Source organism: Protopterus annectens, chromosome 6.part0 (genome assembly GCF_019279795.1).
Source record: "Protopterus annectens isolate FY-2018-M chromosome 6.part0, PAN1.0, whole genome shotgun sequence".
In the NCBI taxonomy this organism is placed as follows: domain Eukaryota; kingdom Metazoa; phylum Chordata; order Ceratodontiformes; family Protopteridae; genus Protopterus; species Protopterus annectens.
This window is the reverse complement of record NC_056737.1, coordinates 498343762-498365693: the sequence shown is the minus strand read 5'-3', so window position 1 is coordinate 498365693 and position 21932 is coordinate 498343762. Positions and strand designations below refer to the sequence as shown.

At 38.7% G+C, this 21932-nt stretch overlaps 1 protein-coding gene across 2 annotated transcripts in view; it reads right to left on the bottom strand.

Annotated features, from left to right (window-relative positions):
• Positions 1-8155: 8155 nt before the first annotated feature.
• The window catches only part of PAX9 (paired box 9), a 222506-nt gene continuing 208729 nt past the window's right edge, over positions 8156-21932 (bottom strand). The window contains exon 4 of one of the 2 annotated variants that reach the window (XM_044074216.1): positions 8156-11690. In XM_044074216.1, coding sequence (XP_043930151.1) covers positions 11436-11690 — 255 coding nt within the window. In that variant the 3' untranslated portion in view covers positions 8156-11435. The remainder of the gene's footprint in view (positions 11691-21932) is intronic. The other variant, XM_044074217.1, reaches the window with a different exon arrangement.

Here is a 21932-nt window from a genome sequence, read left to right as displayed (position 1 = left end):
ACCCTGCTAACACAGCCAACAATGACTGCTATGTAGAGGAGTACACAAATGCCCTATATAGACACTCAAAAAACAAATGTATTGATTCAGCTGTACCTGTCAAGACTAAAACCAGGTACTCCTGAAAAAAACAAACCACCCTGGTGGACTGTAAGTATAAATAAGTTATATAACAAGAGGAAGAAACTGATATCTAAGAACAAGAGGGGTCTTACTCAACAGAGGAAGAATACACTCCACAGCTTGAATAAGCAAATCAGATATCTTGCAAAGTCCTCTAAGGCTAGTTACAAGACTAAATTAGCACCCCTAGCTAAAGATAACCATAAGGCATTCTTCAGCTATGTCCAAAACCTGAAAGGGACTGCCCAGCTGTGTGCTGAACTTACAGTGGATGGTACCACTCACACTGAACTTAAAGAAATTACTAACCTGCTAGATAACAGATTTGGCAATAATTTCACCCTCTGTCCCCACCAGCTATACCCCAAAGTATTCATGGCACCAGTCTGCTACCGAGTATCTCCAAAGAACAGGTCATACAAGCACTCTCCAAGGCCAAAAACACAGCCTCTATGGGACGAGATTACATCCCAGGTTGCTTACTAAATAATCTAAAGCAAGACCTGGTGAAACCACTTGGCACTATTTTTAACCATAACCTGAGTACTGGCTTTGTTCCAGCAGAGTAGAGATCAGCAACAGTAATCCCCTTGCACAAAGATGGAGTCCATCAACTGACCCAGGAAACTATTGACCATAAGCCTAACCAGCCTTATCTGCAAGACCATGGAAATAATCATCATGGACCTTGGACACACGTGACCTTCAAACTCTTGACCCGACCAAGTATGGTCTTTGTCAAGGATAGATCTTGTGTATTAAACCTGGTGGACTTCTTTGACAATGCCACCAAAGCTCTGGATGAGGGCAAAGCAGTACATACCACCTATCTTGATTTAGCCAAGGCTTTTGACACAATCCCCCACTCAGGAATCATGGAGAAACTCTCTCACCTGGGGACTGACCCATATATCATTAGATGGGTAGCCAAGTGGGTTACAGATAGAATGGATACTGTCAAAGCTGGGGAGTCCATCTCCACCAGTAGACCAGTTACCAGTGGGGTACCACAGGGATCTGTGCTGGGTCCTCTACTGTTTGGAATCTAATTTGTCTGAGGGCCAGGTGAAAGTAGATGGCCTACGGCTTACCACATTTGCAGATGACTGCAAACTGGGCGTGGTCATCGAGTCACCCAAAGATGTAAACATATTACAGAAGGGGCTGACGCTGACAAATGATTGGTGCCAAAGTCACAGACTAAAACTAAACCCAAAAAATGCCTCATTATCCCCTTTGGCATAGAAGTAGCCCCTGCTAATTATGATATAGACAGCACCCGTCTAAGCTCAAATACAGTGGTGCAAGACTTGGGAACACAGGTTGATAGCAATCTAAACTCCAATCGTTATGTGTCCCTTGTGGTAAGGAAAGCCTAATACATTCCATATCTCATAAATAAGGGCAAAACATCCAAGACTAAGGAGGTTAGAACTCGACTGTACTTGACCCTTATCAGACCACTAATTGAGTACAATGCTCCCTTCTGTATGTATCTCACCAGACACCTGCAATAACTGTAGAGACTACAGAGGTTTCTAACCAAGAGAATCCAGGGCCTCCAGTCCAAAACATGACTTACATGAAAAGACTGAAAGCCCTGTCACTGTACTCTGTATCATGCAGGCTACTGACAGCTGACCTGTGTTTGACCTACAGAGCAGTCTCTGCCCTGCCCTAATGGAAATGCTGAACATCTGCAAGCCAAATGGGACAAGAGTCAGTTGCTCCAGGGATCTCAACCTAGCCTGTGATATTAGCAAAACATGTTGGACAGATATATCTCCCAGAGATTGCCACTCCTCTGGAATAAACTCCCACTTCATGTGAAGCAGAGGTCCTCAATGACTCTATTTAAGTGCAACCTTGACATTTGGATGGGTGACTGCAAATTCACCCTGGTGGTGGCATCTATGTCCCTCATGGACAGCAGTCAATGCTGATCATAGAATTGGTGTACTAACAGTGACCATCTAACTATGGTCAATTAGGGTACATTTTTTTTTACAAAGCTAGGCTAATCTATAAATTAGGCTATGTAGATCTGATTGTCATTCTGCAGAAGTCTGTTTAGAATACAAAATGAGATAGCTTAATCTGTATTAAAGAGTTTTGGGGATTTTATTCCGTGTGTACTTTGGATTTTGCTTGTTCTATTGTTTTTTTTCACAAGGCCATTTGGTAACATGTAATTTACCTGCCTGGAATGGTATAGTATCACAATTATTTATAATTTTACTGTATTACAAATGCAATTGTTCACTAATGAAGGCAGTATTGCCATTCAGTGATTTGCATATTCATGTTCTCGTATACTCCAGTCACTTAGAATACTCTACAAAACAAAACAGATGTCCACATGCACACATCACTGGCTCAGGTGTACAACAATGAAATGCAGAATGTCATACAAGTCATATCATGTCATACAGAGCACTTACATGGCCAAGACCCACACGTGACTACTGAGGGCATCTTATGCCTACCTGTACTTGGTGTTTCCTCTAGTATGACACCATCACTATCCAGTATGCATCACAGGTGATAGGAGCTGTGGTGTGTGTCAGTGTGTTTTGTTGCTGTGATGTGTGTGCGCGAAGAGAAAGTAGCTTGTGTGGTGGTGTTTTGTGTGTGTTTGTATGTAGTGCGACCTTGGAGTGAGAATATTTAAGTAGGGGGGTTGTGGGGGTGCATCCTCCCATATGAGGGGTGCAGGGGGGCTTGCCCCCCCTGCTTTCATGTAGTACAGTGATTGTGTGTGTTTGTGTGGTGGATGGTGTGTGTGTGTGTGTGTGTGTGTGTGTGTGTGTGTGTGTGTGTGTGTGTGTGTGTGTGTGTGTGTGTGCAGTAAAACCACAAAATTCAGAACTTTCGATATTCGAGGTTTTGAATTTCGCGGTTTTTACTTTTCGTTGTTTTGTGGATTCGACTTCTTGGGCTCAAGATACTGAGATTCGAGATTTCAGTATTTTGAGCTTCTGAAGTGAATCCATATATATATATATATATATATATATATATATATATATATATATATGTGTGTGTGTGTGTGTGTGTGTGTGTGCGCATTTGCATGCACATAGGGAAAAAAGAATATAAATAAATTAACTCTGGAAGTCACTCTGAGATTAATGAGAAAAGTAGGATGAAAACTATTCCAGGACCATACTCATAAAGATGTTAAGACCTTATTATAGATCTTAGCAAGTTCATCCATCATTGCATATATTATATAAATTGAATCTCTGTTATTGTTATTTGACAGTCACCTAAGAAAACAGTGAATATTTCCCTCACACTCCAGTGAAAGCTTTTTGGATGTTCTTCCTGGCATTTCTAAGAGTGCATTCTACCAGTGCAAAAACTGCCATTCATTTCCTGTGGGAAAAACTGCTGGTATACTGATATAATTAATGGATGTTGAGACATATTTGGGGATATGAAACTGGAGACACAACGTCTTTTTCAAATCAAATTGATGAAGATGCTTATCTGAAATAGTGATTTTATTTTGGAAAGTTCAGTTTTACTAATTAGATGTAAGCACTACTCAATAAAAAAGAAGGGACTTGGATTATTAAGTTCCCCTGGGACTAAATCATGTATTGTAATTGGGTCTGTTCAATTTGGGGTGAGGGGAAAGAGTATATATGCTTGTGTCTCATTTTGTAGTATTCTATACACATTTTTTTGTGGCACTGAAGAAGGCTTTTAGCTGAAACCGGTTTGCCTTTGTGGTTTATATATGCTTTTGCATGTTTTTATATAAAATATAAATAAAGGAAGTGTATTCCTGGCATGGAGTGCTGCCCATTTTTAAATTTTGACTTTGGTATTTTGGCCCTACAACTTTGCCATACTTGTGGAGCATTTTGTGGAGTATACATGATTAAAACAACCCCTCTCTTATGCAAGTTAGTCCAGTCTTTGGAGAAGTCTATAGTAATTGCTTTTGTCAGTTTCAGAAGAACAGAGAACCACAGTTGCATGGGCCAATAGGGGATCACCACCACAATCTTCAGGGAGTCCTTCTGGATCTTTATAAGAACCCTGGATATCAGTGGAAAGGGTGAAAAAGCATAATAAATATTCCTCTCCATGAACAAGAAAGAGATTGTGTCTTCCAGGTTTGTTTGCAAAGAATTCTAGATGAGAATCTCTTTAGTTATCTGCTCTGAGGAGACAAACAGATCTACTTTAGGTGTTCCCCACAGCTGGAACAGTTCTTGAAAGATCTTAGGGTGAAGTATCCATTCATGAGGATCTGTCCTGGACCAACTTAGCTTTTCTGCTACAATGTTTTACTCTGATGAAAAGTATGTAGCCTGATGAGTCCAATTTACCTGAGCTGCTATCTCCCAGGCTATCATAGCAAGTCTGCAAATGGGGGTAGGATCTGGTACCTTCCTGTTTGTTTATGCACCATATCGCAGTGGTATTGTCTTTGAAAACTTACAAAGGCCCACTTAGACCAAAGATGATTTAGGTCTTTCAAAGCAATTATTACAGCCAACATCTCTTTCACATTTATATATTTTGTCTGCATTGTTTGTTCTGCATACCTTGCATTTTCCCTCCTTTTGAAACTGTACCCAAACACAGGTCTGAAGCATCTCTGTTGTAACAGACTGAAGAGCATGTGGAAGGGAGAATTGGAGACCCAGATTCTAAGAGAACTGATCTACCCTCCACAAAACCTCTCTCATTAAAAAAAAAAAAAAATTGGAATCTCTAAATATAAAGAGTGAAGCTGCTGAGTCCAGACTGACCCGAGGTATCAATGAAATTTTCTCATGTGAAATCTGGCTAGGGGATAACAATCTTGAAAGCTATGTACCTCAGAATCCTGAGAAATTCCCTAGCAGGTACTTGGTTTTGAGTGGAAAAATTAGGATGAACTTTTGGAACACTTCTACTTTGGAGGAACAAAATACATCCCATGGAAAACAATTATGTGAGATGAGATGAGAGAATATGCCTGTAAGTTCATTTAAAATGCCAGATTAATAATTGGAATATTCCGGACACTTGCTATAATAGTGTAGATGTGCTTGATGGTGAGCACACTGGAGTTAGTATAATTCTGGGGGAGCTCAGTGGGGTTGGTGGAATATATGGTTACGGCAGGATGGTCCTAGTGTTGGTTGGCTGGGCTTTGCTTTTGGCACTGTTTGTGGTTTTGGAAGTGACTTACGGGGCTGCTCAGGGGGCACTACATTCTATTGAGCAGTAAGAATATAAGGAATGAAGCTGTAGATATAAGAAATAGTGTGAGATAAGTTTTGATTGTCCCCTGCTGCGAGTTGGAGATTAGTACTGAGCATGAAATGTTGGTATTGGCTAGGCCCTGATTTCTCTAATCATTCAAATAAAGAAAAAATGTGAATGCAATAAGCAGTTATGGACCCACACACTTACCTTTGGAACTATAGATAGTTCAAAGAATAATTTGAGCCAGATACAAAAAACCTTAAAATATGTGAGATGCTTTTTAATGGGAATTTAGTGGTAAGCATCTTTTAAATCTAATCTTACCATGAAAGTATTTAAAGAGTCAGACGCAACCATTTGAAAGGACAACATTTTGAACTTGCAGCCTTTACAAATAGACTGAGAAATGTGACATCTAGCATGCCTGCCCAAGTCCCCTCTCTGTTAGGCACCACAAAATAAAATTCAGTCTCAGTAAATGGTTCTTTAACTCCTTGAGATAACATTAGTTCCAAAAGAGGTGGGACAGAGAAATTTGGGTTACAGGACAAGGATGGGTCCCTTGGATAGAAGGGAGGAAATCCCACTGCCAATTCTATCTTTGTTGAATTATTTTCAAAAACCAATTGTCTGCAACAATGTGGTACCACATGGGAAGATGATGAATCAAGGAGCGGCAGAGCTGCCCAAGAAGGGAGGAGGTATCCTGAAAAGGTCAATAATCATTCTGACATTTTGGACTGTCCTTGGTTTTGTGATACTTTTCCTTTATTTTTGGTGCCTCATTGTCATTGTTTTTTTTATCTTGTTTGTAGGAACCTTTCTGCTTAAATTGCTTATTGACAATGGGACCTGAGTTCCTGAGATGGAAGGAAATGTTTTATTTGCCTTAAAAGGGTACGTTGGAAGTTTTAGGTTACTCCTTGTATCAAATTCCCCCTATCAACAGACCTGTTATGCTCCTCAGCTGCAGAATGGCAAAATAGTCTCATCAAGTTGAGAAAGAATTTAAAATATTGGTTTTAACATCTCCATGAAGATTCTGAGAATGTAGCCATTCAAATCTTTTCATGACCATCTCAGAAGCAGCAGGCCTGGAAAGTATCAGAAAAGTCATAAGAACATTTTAAGTCATGTTTATTTACATGAGAAGCTAAAGCTAAAGAGGCATTCAAAATTTTTTTTCATCTCCAAAAAGGAAGGAAGGTTTACAGTTAATAGCTAATGTTTGCCTTTTCTCAAAAGACAGAAGTAAAAACTTTAACATTTGATCCTGGCAATTTAAATTGTGAATGTTAAACTGACAACAGGGTAAATTTTCTTCCCAAATTTTTCAAAAGTTTTCTTATCTTTGTCAGAGGGAGCAGGGTTAACTCTAGCAATTTGTCTAGTGGAAGCCATTTTGGATAGGGAAGTCACCGCAGAGTCCATTTTAGGGTTAGCAAACACATATTTGTGAGTCTTAGGTACCTCAGAGAAAATATTCTCTACAGCAGAAAAATAGGAGGAAAAGTTGCTGTCAGGACAATATCCTATTGTAAGACATAATGCATTTGCTTAGCAGGAATTTTATTTTGACCCCACTGAAAGAATTCTTTCACTTTGGGTAATATTTCAGAGAAAGAAAAGTCTTCTGTACAGAAATCCAAAACAACATGTTCCTCAGAATCAAAACCTTCAGGTTGAGAAAAAAATACTGAATTACAACATTCACCATCCAAATTCTGCTCTTCTGACTGAATTTCAGAGTCAGAAAGAAAGGAAACCCTTTTCCTTTTCTTCTCAGCAGAGGAAATTGAAACAGAAAGAGCAGAAACCAACTCCATAGTGAATCCCAGAAAATCTTCCCTGTCCATGGAAATAGAACAGAAGAAATTATATGTTTTACCTTTTCTTTCCTTTTCCTGAGCAATTCCAGGAAAAGGACCAACTAAAGGCAGACACACACTCTCCTAGGACCTAGGCTCCCAATTCCAACTTTTAGGTAAAAGACTTGCCCTTTCCCCAAGATCAGCAAGAGTGAATCTCCCTTGCCAAAGGAGGGCATCTCTATAGTCATAGAGGATGTGTCTACTTATCTACTCCACTGGTCTTTAGTGGCTATAGATATCAAACCAGTGGGACTGGGGGGGGAGTGGTCTGAGGAACCAAAATGAGACATATCAGAGTCACCCATCAACAAGCTAATGTACAACAGGAACCAGTCTGATACTCAGATTACCTGACTACTTTTTCTTTTTGCAGACAGGGAAATGGAGATCTAAAGAAACCGGTAACTGTTCCATAGGCTTAGGTTTAGCTAGGGATAAAAGCAATGAAGACAGGAAGCAGTGCCTGGAGGAGTCAATAAAGTTTTAAGAGAGTCAAAAGAAGATAAAGGGAAGAAAAAAACCTGACACTCTTCACAAGTTTGAAATCCTACACCTGTATCTACAGCCTATATAACCAGAAGAAAAACAAAGTAAAAAAAAAATAATTCTTTTTACAAAGTTGTTCACACAACCATTCCCAGAGAATATCCCCCTGACAAATTAGTGACAGTCCAAGATTTCAAATCAATTTCCCAGGAAAACATATTTTCACAGGAAAAAAAAACATGTTTTCCTCGATCAATTGTATCTGAGTACAGGTCCTAGCACTTAAATTTATAATATTTAAGTTACTGATTACTGTACAGGTTGACCATCATTAACATATTTATCAGTGCTAAATGTTTATTCCTTGATTTTGTTCATTTCCTAAAAAAAATTCTCATGTTTTGACATACAAAAATAAGCACTTTTGTCAGATAGTTAAAAAACACACAATGCCAGTATTCTGTTTGAACTAGTCCAGCTTATATATGTAGTTGTCATCAAAGGACGTGCTATTGATTTGATAGTTCTTATCTGCAGCAACATGAGCCCTATGTAATTTCTGCACCACTAGTTTTTTTCCATTTCTAGTTAAATTCGGATTACCTAATTACTGATATTATACCTGAAAATACAAATGAGATGACATGTCGTTCTTTATTTTATTAATTTAGAACATTCAAGATATAAAAATAAAAGGCATTTACATATATACAGATACAGCCTCTTGATGTACATTTTCTCAAAAACATGATCTAATTCTTTATTACAAATCTCCTAGTCTTCAGTTACAACCAGGGTCAGTGAAACTTAAAAAAAAATTCTGGATGGAATGCAAATATGCCTTATTAAAACTCCTCCTAACAAAAACAAAAGATTCTCAAGATGCTCAAAGTTATTGTCTTAAAATATGTTTTTGGAAATAAATGGGCTTTTACTGCAGTAAAAATTACATAATATTATGCAGTGCTTCTAAATGCAAATTTAGTGCATTTAATATTTTTATATTTAAGTCTATGTACTTGTAGATGTGCACACAGAATGCTGGCTAGTAAATATAAACTATAAGAATGTGACTTAATTCCGATATCTCTTTTACCATCACCATTTAAAGTGCCACTGTACACTGGAATTGCTATTCTTGTTTATAACAATTATATATAAGTTTTCTAAGCATATGTGTAAAAATATTTATCATTTTGAACCTTTAAAACTTTGAACTTGGAAGACTTGGGGTCTACAATATAAAATGCTTAATTTCTTCAAGCACTGTCATTGGCATATTTTGAAATCATTTAAGAAATTAGCATTTAGATCTGTAAATCCAAATAATGCACAACTACTAAGATATAAACACTATTTACTGGTGAAAAAGTAGTTCTAGATGATTATTACCAGATATTTTTCTTTTGTTATGTATGAGCAGCAAAACCTCATGGTAAGTATGGCCGAGAATTCGCCTTCTTGGAAAGACGTTGTTTAAGTTGCAAGGTATACAAGGCATATGTGATCAAAACACACTGCATTTGATTGATATTGTAAAGGAATAATGATTACTTCTTTGTCAAAAATACAAATTGTCAGAGGCATAGTAATAAGGAAATGATGTTTCTTGACTATAGCATAACATAATCCCAAGTTTGATTTCCAGAGTTCTGTGAGATACAGTTATGAATCAGACATGTCTGCCTGAAGAATGTCAATAAATTAAATATGTTTTAAAGATACATGTTTTCAACCAAGAGTATGTTTTTGAGACATGTGACACTCCTTAACTAACAATACATGGTACTATAGTGTTCATTAGTAACACTATACTGACTTAAGGAGCATTTAATGTTTTGCATCACTGGTCATTTTGAAATCAGTCATGGATGAGTATTTTTAAAGTAAGGTGAAAAATGAGTTCTCTGGTAGGTTTAATCTGTAGAAGTAGATAAGCAGAAAGAAAAATACAACACATATTACAATAAACATAACACAAGTATTGTTTAAGTATGGGAAAAAACAACTTAAGGCCATTTGACAGGGCAAATATGTACTCAGTAAGTCAAGAAGACAGCAAATAAAACATTCTTGAGTGCAATAGAATGCATTTTGTCTTGTAAGTGAGGAAGTATTAATGCACTTCTACAAGCAAGTTACATTTACCTAGCAAAGGGTATTCAAATTTGCACCTTATAATGCTGATGTTCCATAGGTGTTATACTTGCATGTGTCACTAACCTATACTGAGAAATGCCAGTCCTTATTCTATAATGTGTTATCTTATAGTGATATATTAATTTTCTCACTATAATGTTATGTGGAATCTATAATTCTGGAAATGTTTAAGGCAGTGACACTATGTGGTTGTCCAAGAATGCCACTGCTTATGAGTGAACTGCATACACAATGTCCAGAGAATTTTGCTGAATATGAATTGTTAAAACTTTTTTTTTTTTTTGCAGTATGGCACAGGTTGCATAGTACTTTTCTGGAAGCTCTGACCTGACTATCCTTAACTACTTATTCAGAGGCAGTAAACAAATAACTTAATAATGTTTATGTTACACAGATTGTACCACCACCACCAGTATGTCTGTGAGTGATAAATGTTTTGTGATGAACATTGTAAGCATTACCAAATTCATTGCTGCATTCATTAAAGAAAACAATCAGACCTCACAAAAATAAATAAAAGCTAACAAATCTGGAAAGAAAAGGTTTGTAGGCAGTTTTTCTCTAACAGTTCATATATTTTCATACTAATGTTACTAATGTCACTCTTTGAAGTCCAGTTTGAACTGTGAGTGAATTTCATTGTACAGTACAGCTCTGGTTTGTTTCACTTTAAAGTTTTGTTTTCTCCACATCTTTTACTATAAATTTATACAGTAAAAATATTTTATGGCTTAGAAATTTGGATATGGCATGTAAGACTTATATAGCTTGCTTTTGGATTTTCTATTAACAAGTAAAAAGTCCTTCATAAAATGTATAAGCTTTCACTGTGTATGTATCTACAACAAATATCTTCTGAGCAGCCCACCACCATTGCTAAGAAAAGGAAGCAATCAAAACAAAATGTTCAGGAAAAATAAACTAAGACAAAGACATAGTATATTAGAAAAATAGAATATACTATTGATAATCCATATTTACAAATGAATAGAAATGTACATTTGGTAATGCATGCTATGGCATCATCTTCAAGGATGCTTTGGTGAAAGGTAAAAATCCTGCTTTGTGTTTTGACAAATTAGTGAAATCCATTTTTTTGCAAATGTTGCATAACCTGTCGGCATCCTGCTAAATGAGCAAATCCATAAAACATGCTGACATTTTGAATAATATTGCATCAGATGGCATAGTACATTTATGGATTTTTTGTTTGATGTTTTGCTTCGTGATTTCACAATTTCAGTGCCTGCAGTTGCACTTTAAATATCCATGTTGATCTACAATAAATATATGCATAGTTTTGACAGATTTAACAGTCTAGGTGCCTAATGTCTCTTTATGCTACAAAAGTGCACAAGTATTACAGACCAGCTGTAGTCCTAATTTAAAAGTAAGAGCTGTTACAAATGTTAATCTTAGATGCTGGTCATCATCAGTTTGTATAATATCATTCTGTTATTTCAGGTCATAGCCATGAGATGTTGAAGTCTGTAATTACTGAATCTTGGCATTGTAAAATGCATGTCATTCCACATTTCAAAATGAAACTCTCAGTTTAAAGCAGTCCAGATATCTCTTCTGGCATCACAGTGCAGATGCTGTTACAGGATGGCTACTTTCTCTTGCTGCTTGCATGCCCTTGAAGGTTAGTGGTGTAGGAATGTCACAGCCATGTGGAGAAAGAGTAGACCCTGCAGTGGGCTGCCATCCGTGACTTGTCATATAGCTGGAAGGAGCTGCACCATATGCCATGTAAGGTGACACCTGTGGGCCTGGATGGTACGAACCAATGCCTGATGCTGAGACAAAGCCACCTACTGCTGGCAAACCATTTGGTGCCTGGAAAAACAAAAAACTTATCATATTACTTGGTCACACTTTTTTTAGTATAGTGATGATCATAGCTACAAACTTTTATCTCAAGTAACATCTTTTAATGAGGTTAGCAAGTACAAATAGCAAAGACATTTCTGAGAGGAGTCAAGCCTAGTAAAACCATCCATAAAAAAGAATGTGATAAGGAGTAAGAGAAAGGTTGCATGATAAACTTAATGTAGTGATAGTATAATTATGAAAATGTGCCCCCACCCTTCATTTATTTATTGCACATAATGCTTTCAAATGTTTAATATATCACTAAAAGGTTATTTCCAATGTTAAAATTCCTACGATTACCTTATGTTTATGCTCATTTCTAGTTTCAATTTATAAATATTTCTCACTTCTACTTTCCTATCTGTAAACTTTGACGGCAGTCATAAATTCTATTTATCCAAATCCATAAAATTTCTATGTTACTGATAGTTTATGCAGCACTAAAATAATGTAGTATAGTATAGTATAGTATAGTATAGAATAGTATAGTATAGTCTAGCATAGTATAGTATAATATAGTATTTATTAGTCTTTTAGATTTTTATATAGGCTTAAAGCAGCTGCTTCACTGTATTTGAGCTATAATAAGCATGAAGTTTTATACTTAAATATGAACATTGTGCATTTTATTGTTTTGGTCACTCAGACTTCAGACCACTTACAAATCTGAGATATTTTGAACCAGTTGGCCTTTTCCAGTTATTAATAATAAAACAAGGTATGGCTACAACATTTAAATACCAGATTGTGCTCAGCTAGCTTTGCCAGTGATGCTGATTAATTCTTCATTTTTTTCAGAAAGACAGATGTACTGTGTCTTGACTAAAATGCATTGTTTAAAATTGCATAAGTCATTCTTGTCTGTGATAATCAAAAGAATGTCCTGCTAAGAGCTGGCTGGCATCTTGTACTGTGCTAGCTGCAGCCATGCTCTCAGTGTGTCCTGGGACAGTATTCAGACAACCACAGCTCTGAAATGAAAAAAAAAAAAACAGAATAATGACAACGTATGGGTAAACAAACATGCCCGTAGTCCCAGTACACATGTGGGTAAGATATTGGGTATGTTGAGATTGTTAAAGAATTACCAAACAAATAATTAAAAATTAGAGAAACCTACTACTGATCTGATGAATACATACTTGTTTGCTGTAAATTCTGTGTAAATGTACACAGGAGAATGAAAAATGCCTAATTAAATTATTGCATTAAGCTGCCTTATGCCAAAACGAAGTGGAGAAAAGACTCATTTACTTGTGTTTGTACATCCTTCAGAGAAACTAACACATACATTTTCTAATCTTTTTGTATCACTGTATAATCACTAATGATGTCTGGCTTTGCCTTCCCTACCCCCCCCCCAAAAAAAAAAGGCTATGCCTCCTTTTCCCAATGCAAATGGGGAAAACCTAGGAGCAAGCATTCATCAGGTGCCCCCCCCTCGAGAAGAAAGACTTCTTAGATACAAGGGAACTATCTATCTGTAATAAGCATGCTGTAGTATGATTGCGCCATCATTTTCCAGGGCATCTGAATGCTTAGATGTTTACACTCCATCATGTAGTTTTTACACCCATATGTGCTACCGATGTGAAGTGACACTTATCAGGACCAGTCAGCATGACATAGAAACCTATACCTACACCCTACATAAAACAGATGTAACCTATCCTTCTTCCTTCTGCTGGTTAGTAGTCATCCCTCCTCTGACCACTCCGTGGATAACAGGGGCAGGATTTGAACCTCAGTAAACAGCAGCATCAGACACAAGCGACCCTGTTCACCACTTTTTAGCTGGCAATGAAATTTATATTCTGTAGCATTTAGTTTCCAAGCCTACTATGCAATATGAAGAATGTGAAGTGTCTGTTCTTGCTGTGGCTTGTTGTACATTATAACAGAGTTTTTGTTCTGTAGTTGAAGATTATCCCGGTCATGTAGCAGTGAAATAACATGCGGTACTGTGGTGTACCTCATAACTGTATTTAATACAGTGGTGCCTGTTGTCATTCCCTAATGTATGCTCATTGATGCTGTTATAAAAGAGTAAATAAGAATGCTAGCCCATGTTTACATTTCTGTTTTTCAGTTAAATAACCCATCATACAGATGATTTTGGCTTGGTGAAAAATAATGTTGGGTTTTTAAGTTTAGCTACAGTTGGATAGAATCCAAGCATTATGCTAAAATAAAGAAACACAAATGCATTCATTAATCTGTGAGTCTTCTGAGAACTCATTTTTTGTTGGCACACTGGGAAATATGTGAGGTTTTGCACAGTATTTTAAGAATCTTTGGCTTTTATCAGTGTTTCAGAATGTGGGTTCATTTTTACAAGCAATTCATAAAGGCACCTACATTGGCACAATACTAACTTAATATTTACACGTGGTACTGGGTTGAATATACATGTCAATCTAAAATGTAATTCAAACGATTTTCTTCTCAAAAAGTGTGTCAATCAGTTGTGCTATTCTGACATTGCAATTCAGCTACAGACTTCTTTTGCATATACGACTGAGTTTTTGAACTGACCAGACATAATTTATCATGTCACCAATTTTTTTTTTTACAATGAAATGTACTAATATGTATTCCTTTCTTTTTTGAATGGCACTGGACCATTCACTTTTCAGAATGTAGTGGGGATACAGTCATTTTGTAGCATCGTTCTTTGTGAGGCATGAACTCTGTAAATAATATATAATCAGAATTACGAAACTAAGTAAAATAAATGAATACCCATCTGTGCAAGTCTCAATGAACTGTGCAGAAAAAAAATTAACCTATGAACAGAAGGGAAAAGAAAGCACTGTTTTGACTAGGATGGATACAGTCAATTAAAGATATGCATGCTGATGAGACTAAAAGAGCACAAAGTACAATTAAATAGTTTGTTCAGGTGACATGATGTGGACTGATGGAATTAAAGTCTCAGCAGAAGCATTTTGTTGTATCTAATGGCCACTCTATATGGATTTCAGTAGCAGTCAGTGTTCAGGACTGTGGTAACATAATGAAATTAAATATTATAATATAATCTGATCTGTACTAATGAAGTATTTTGTTAGACCTCAGGCACATGCAGTAGGGGGGTTATAGATATTTTTCAGAAGTATAAGACTTGAAGATCTAAATAAAGGGCAAAAATGGCAAAGTTAAAAGCATCTGTTTAAATAATGGTATGGAAGTTTTCTATGTCATTCGGTAAAGCTGGCAGATCTGATGTTGCCATTTTCATTCATTCCTTGACTGTTGGGTTTGGATACAACCCTCAGATCTGACTTGGCTGCTTTTTACAGCTCATGGAACACTGAAAGCTCTCAGGCTCTTCTCTTACCCATAATGTACTATTCCCCTACCATACCTTAGATCTCATTTGTTGCTTTCGCTTTCAGACATTGGTCGCTATAAGGTCTTGAGTATTTCTTGTGTTTAGTGAGTAATTTAAAAATTTATACTTTATAATCTTGTATATTTTAATTATCTACCTCCTTGTTACACTTTTTAGTGTATATTCCCTCAGTTACCATTGTTGGTAATCTTTTTTTTATTTTACCTTTTTAGGTTATTACTCTGTTAATTACCTTAGATTCATAGGTGTGTACTAGGTTAATGGCCCTGGAGCCTTTACAAGCCTATCCCATAGAAGTGCCCTGGCATCGTGCCACCCGATGTTAGTTCCCAATGCCTCTATCAAGCAGAGCCACTGGAGTGATCCCCGGGGTGAACTTTCTATTACCCATCCACTCATCAAGATTTCTCTTGAAGAGGGTCAGCGAGGTGCTCTGCTTGACATGTATGGGAAGTCTATTCCAGAGCATGGGCAGTCTCTGGGTGAGGAACCTGTCCCTCCAGCATGTTCTGTTGATTGAGGTAATGAGGTTGAGGTCTCTGGAGTGTGTGATGTGGAGGGATTGGGATTTCTTTAGATGTAGCATTTCTAACAGAGTTGGGTCAGACATGGCTTTGTAAGTCAAGCAGAGATCATCGCTAAGTAGGCGATATGAGGCAGAGAATAGTTAGAGTCTTTTGAATCTGTCTGTGTAGGATATGTGTTTAATGCCTATGATCCTCTTCATATGGTACTTCTGTGGCCTCTCCAGCTGTTGCATGTGTCTTTTGAGGTACATGCCAAATGGGGCATTATACTCAATGATTTGTCTAATGAGGGAAGAGTAGAAAGAGACAATGACCTCTTTCTTCCTGGATGCAAAATCCTTGGTAATGAGAAGTGTCACATAGAAGGACTTTCTGACCACAGTTGCAATGTGGTGGTCGAAGGAGAGGTTGCTGTCAACCTGCTTCCCCAGAACTCTTATAACTCCTTCAGTGTTCAGTGGGCTCCCATCGATGTCGTAATTAGTGGAAAATGAGTTTTTACCAAAGGGGATGACGACGCATATTTTGGCATTAAGCTTAAGGTCATGGTTTCGACACCAGTCATTGGTCTCAGTGAAGCCTTTCTGTAGGATGTCTGCATCATTTGGGGAGTTAATAATGGTTCCCAGTTTGAAATCATCTGTGAAACTGATTAGTCAGAGTCCCTTTGTGTTGGCCTGGATGTCTGAGAAGTAGATGCCAAACAGGAGAGGACCCAGGACCGATCCCTTTGAGACTCCACTCGTGATTGATCATCAGTCTGACTTGGGAGTCTGCTACTTTCACACTGTGTATTCTATCTGTGAGCCAATTTGCAACCCACCTAGTGATATAGGGGTTGATACCTAGTTTGATGAATTTATCAATAATTCCTGAATGAGGGATGGCATCAAAGGCCTTGGCCAGATCGAGGTAGGCTGTATGCACTCCCTTACCTTCATCCACAGCCCTGGTGACTGACTCAAAGAAGTCAACCAGGTTGAGCAGGCATGATCTCCCTTTCACAAAGCCAAATTGTGTGGGTCTAAAATTTGGAGATTTCATATATCTTTGTTAATCAGGTCCATGATGATGTGCTCCATTGCTTTACATATCAGACTCATCAGGCTAATGAGGCAATAATTCCCAGGGTCTGTAGTCAGTCCCCCTTTATGGAGTGGGATGACTGTAGCAGTGCTCCATTTGGTAGGGACAAAGCCTGAGGTGAGGCTGTGACTGAACAGGGTACAAAGATGTGGTGCCAGTTCACTTTGTAATTCATGTAGAACACAGCCAGGGATATTATCAGTTACCATGGAAGCTGTATTCTTGGCCTTGGAAAATGCAGCTTTAACCTGTGCTGCAGTAATGCTGGGTGCCTAGCATTTTTCCGGTATTGTGATTGGTCCTTTGGGGGGAGAGAGGGGTAATGTTGGTACTGAATCTGTCAGCCAGTATGTTGGCAATATCTGTTGGCTGGGTATAGGAGGACCATTGTGCAGTATCTCAAAGCAAATCTGGGTATTGCCGTGGAGGTTCTTGATATAGCTACAGAAGGCTTTGTGATTGTTTTTAGTGCCTGCCGCAATTCTGTCTTCATAGTTGGCTTTAAAGGATTTGATTAGGTATCTCATCTTATTGTTGAGGCTAATAAGGGAGTTTTTCCAGTCTTGGGACTTCACCTTTTCCTGCAACAGTTTCTTCCTGTTGTAGAGTTTATTAATGGCAGGGGACCACCAGATTGGCTTCCCTTTTTTACAGGAGACCGTCTTGGTTCTGTTGGGTATGGCTAGTTCCATGCATTTGTGCACGTCTGTACAGTGCACTGGTGTATGATTCGGCAGTCATGCACCTATTTTCCATTGGCATGGGTGCAGTGAAGTTAGCCACCTCTGTTTTTAGGAGTCCAAAGTCAGCTTTGGAGAAGTTTTTCAATGTGGTTACCTTTGCGGGGTGTGTGGGTGAGATGTGGATTTCCATGGTGATTAGTTTATAGTTGGATCTGACCAGGGAGGGATTGTCTATTGGTGTAGAGCAACGGTCGCCCATGTTAGTAGTAACCAGGTCAAGGATGTTACTTCCTCTAGTTGGGGTCAGAATGAACTGATCCAGAGGCATTGGAACTGATGAATTCCAGGAAGCATTGGACCAGTGTATTGGTGCTTGAGTAGTTTTCCCAATTGATGGAGGAGTAGTTGAAGTCTCCTAGTAACAGAGTGTTGGGTTGGACCTTGATAGATTCCAGGGTGCTTAGAAACGTGGAGTGAGAGTCTAGGGACATGGTTGGGGACCTATAGCAGGCTATGACCTGGATCGCCATCTTACCCAATATTAGTTGCACCTGAAGTATCTTAGATGTGTTATGCTGGGCTACTAGTCTGGAGGTGTGCATATCCTTTATGAATATGGAGACACCACTGCCTTTGCACCTTCGGTCCATGTTTCGGGGCCGAAAGGTTTGGAATGAGTTATAGCCTGGTAGGGGTGCTTTCTGCCGCTTTAAACCAGGTCTCCTTTACAGCACAAATGTCAATGTTCTCCATTTTGAGGAGTGCTTCGCGTGAGTGCATCTTGAGATTTAGACTTCTAGCATTGAGCAGCATGACCCTCAGATTACATTTATTTATAGCTGTTACGGTGGTAATTTGGTCTTTGGAACAATGCCTAAAAAAGGCACCATTGCTGGTATTTTCTCTTAGTTAATTTAAAAACAAAAATTCTCTTTCATTATCTTTTTCATTTCTCCAGTTCTGGACTAGCAATGTTGGAAAAACCTTGGGGTTTTAAAAAAATGTAAGGCTTGGGGCCATAAGATCCCCTAGTCTGATGCACACAACTTACTTTTGTATTGCTCAGACTTGGCCCATTTCAATTCTATATGTGAATATAAGAACATCAATTCTATTTGTGAATATATAAGAAGAGAAAGTGCAAAAGGAGGCACTTAAACTCTCCTCAAGAGTCTGTCATGGAAGATGCTGATTTCAATGAGGGGGAAGGATCCCGAAGATCACCACCTGACAATGTCTCATTTAGAGACATATTAGAGTTCCTCAAGCAAAGGGATGGTTAGTCAGATGATATCCCTTCCCAAGAGGAACCAGTATTCCTGGAAGCCTTTGGAGCTAGCCCCTCTACCTCTTTGGTGACTTGAACCACCGGTGAGCTCATTGATTTGATCTCTCTAGGGGTATGGAAGGAACCCGACTCAGTTAAACCAATCCCAAAGAGACCAGACAGGATTCTGAAACCACGCAAGGAGAGGGATTTTTGGAGTAAGGGAGTACCCATTGATGCCATAGCCATAGTGGCAGCCACAAAAAATACTTGTAGATCATATTTCCTCTATTCGTCCCCCAACAGGGAGTATAGGGCACTGGACAAATTCAGGAAGCATGTATATGGTTCAACAACCTTTGCACTTTGATTGTTGAATTATTATGCACACTTCACCAGTCTTCAGAGAGATTTGTTAAAGAACTCTTCAAATCCCTCTCTGCAACCATTACTTCTGAGGCAGAGAGCTCTACTGCCTCACAGCTGGCCACCCTACAGTCCATTTCAAATTTGTTTGTGAGGCTTATTTCACATGCAGCTGAAGGTACATCAAGTGTGGTAGGTTCAGCCATTTCCATTAGAAGACATGCCTGGATGCACCTGTGTGATTCTGCAGAGCTCTTCAAGTCTTCCTTCTTCAATGTTCCCTTTGATGGAAGTTCTTTGTTTCACCCCAGGGTTAAAGGCACACTATACAGGTGTGAGCAGAATGGTAAGACTCTGCAGATGGTGTACATTTTTCAACTCCTCAAAGAATCATCTCTATGAATCAACAAGGTTGTCAAAAAATGTGGCTTAGAAAGTCACAGGGTCCTTTCCATGATCCACTTGGAGATAGTTCCCCCAGGAGTGGAAGGGGGAACTCTAATGGAAGACACCACCTGTGCAACAGAAGAGGCTCTCAGAACCATGGATCTAGGGACATATTCCACGAAAGATCTTACCAGTGCCCTTGAAAGGAGGACAGATTGTCCACCTCTGGAGACAGTCGATGTTTGTTTATTGCTGCACCAGAGAGCCTGGCTAGAGATTACAAAAGATACTGGGTGCAGAAGTTTATTTCCAGAGGTTATATAATACCCTTTTCCCTCCACCCCCTAACAGTAAACAAAATTCCCAATGTTCCACCTAGTCAGAGGAAAGCAAGAGCACTAGAAACAAAGAGGTCACCCCAGACCAGTAAGAGTCCAGAACCGACTTAAGATTCATTTTAGTGCTGAAGAAAACAGGGGAATGGAGACCAATTTTGGATCTCAGCAATCTGAACCAATTAGTTCAGTAGACAAAGTTCAGGATGGTCACAGTATAGTCCATTTTGCTTTTCCTGCCCAAGGATGACTGGATATGCTCAACAGATCTTTGGGATGTGTACTGTCACATATAAATGAAAAGATAATCCAGAAGATACCTATGCTTCTGGCTGGGAGCCAGTCATTACCAGTTCAGAGCACTGATCTTTGGTCTCACCACAACCCCTCAGGGTGTTCACCAAGTTCAAGGAAGTAATATAATCTCACTTGAGACAGCAAATATTCTTTGTGTTTCCTTACTTGGATGACTGGCTCATAACCACTCCTACCAGGCAGCTTCTGATCAAGCAAGAGATTATGTACTCCAGTTATGATCCCACCTGGGAATTACTATCAATCACAACAAATGTCTTCAAAAACCAACTCAAATGTTAGAGTTTATAAGAGCTTTGATTGACACTGTATCTTTGACAGCTTCTCTTCCCTTACCAAGGGTACAAAAACATATGATTCCAGGCCAGAGAGATCATTCAAAATTCCTATCTTTCAGCCAGATTGAGTCTTCAAGCTTTTAGGTTAATGTATGCTGTGACAATTTTGGATCTTTTAGCAAGATACCACATGAGACTTTTTCAGTGGACCCTAGCAATTCAGTGGTCCATTCCACATCAATCCTTATCCACCCAAATCAAGATAACACAGACTTGCAAAAGTTATCTCCTTTGGTGGATTCACTCTGATCAGATAATGCAAGGTTGCCCCTTCACTTTCCTTCAGCCTAAGGCCATAGTTATCATGGATGCTTCCCAGATCGGGTGTTTGGGAGCACTTCTTGGGAGAGACAGTCCAAGGCACATGGTCCCCTGAAGAGGTTAGTATGTATGTCAATATCCTAGAAATGAGAGCTATCTTCTTAGCATTGCAGACCTTTCAAGACACTCTCATTTTTGGGACTATTGTGATTCAAATGGACAACATGTTAGTAATTTGGTGCATCAACAAACAAGGAGGAAATAAATCTTACCCCGCCCGTCAAGAAGCTATTACAGTATGGCAATGGGCAATCTCGTCCAATCGATTTCTGATAGCAACTCACATTTCAGGGAAATCCAGTGTGATGGCAGACAAATTAAGCAGGTCCATTCTAATGCCTCATGACTGGTCACTCAACATGAACTTAGTGGAAAAGATATTCCATCAATGGGGCCAACCTTGTTGCAACCTCTTTGCATTTCCGCTCAACAACAACTGCATGGAGCAGGTGCTTTGCCCTGGTCCCCCCAACAGGGGAATCAATGAAAGATTGCCCCCCCGGTCTCCTCTATGCCTTTCCCCCTGTCCCTCTAATTCCCAAACTTCTTCAAAAATCATCTCAGTTGAAGAGTACAGTCATTCTCATTGCTCCGCATTGGCCTCATCAAATTTGGTTCCCCTTTCTTTGGCCTCATCTACTTCACACCCTTGGATTCTGGAAACAGCTCCAGACCTCCTATTGCATCTGACAAACATTGTACATGCAGAGATCTTAGGCCTAAAATTAACTGCATGGCTTCTCCACATCCTTTAATAGCAAGACACACCAGGCTCTCTCCCTCTGTTCACCACATTCTTCTATTCTCCCACAAAGCTTCTATGAGAAAATTTTACAGAAGTAAATAGAAAAGGTTTGGCATATGCACACAGCAGAATGGCACTGGCCCTTTTTCAGCACCAGTATCTAAGGTTTTAGAGTTTTTGCAAACATCTTTGACAAAGGTGCTAGTTCTTCAACTGTTAAAGTGCAACTAGCTGCCATTTCTACCTTTCATACTGGGGTAAACAATTCATTGTTAGCCTCTTTCAAACTTTGCAGGGCATTTATAAGAGAAACCTTTCTTCTTAGACTCCCTTTTAAAGATCCAACTCCCCTGTGGGATTTGAATTTAGTTTTGCAATCTTTGACCCAATCTCCCTTTCAGCCAAATGTGAATTAAAATTTCTAACTTGAAAGCTATCTTTTTAGTGGCCACTATATCTACTAAAAGAGTATCAGAACTTC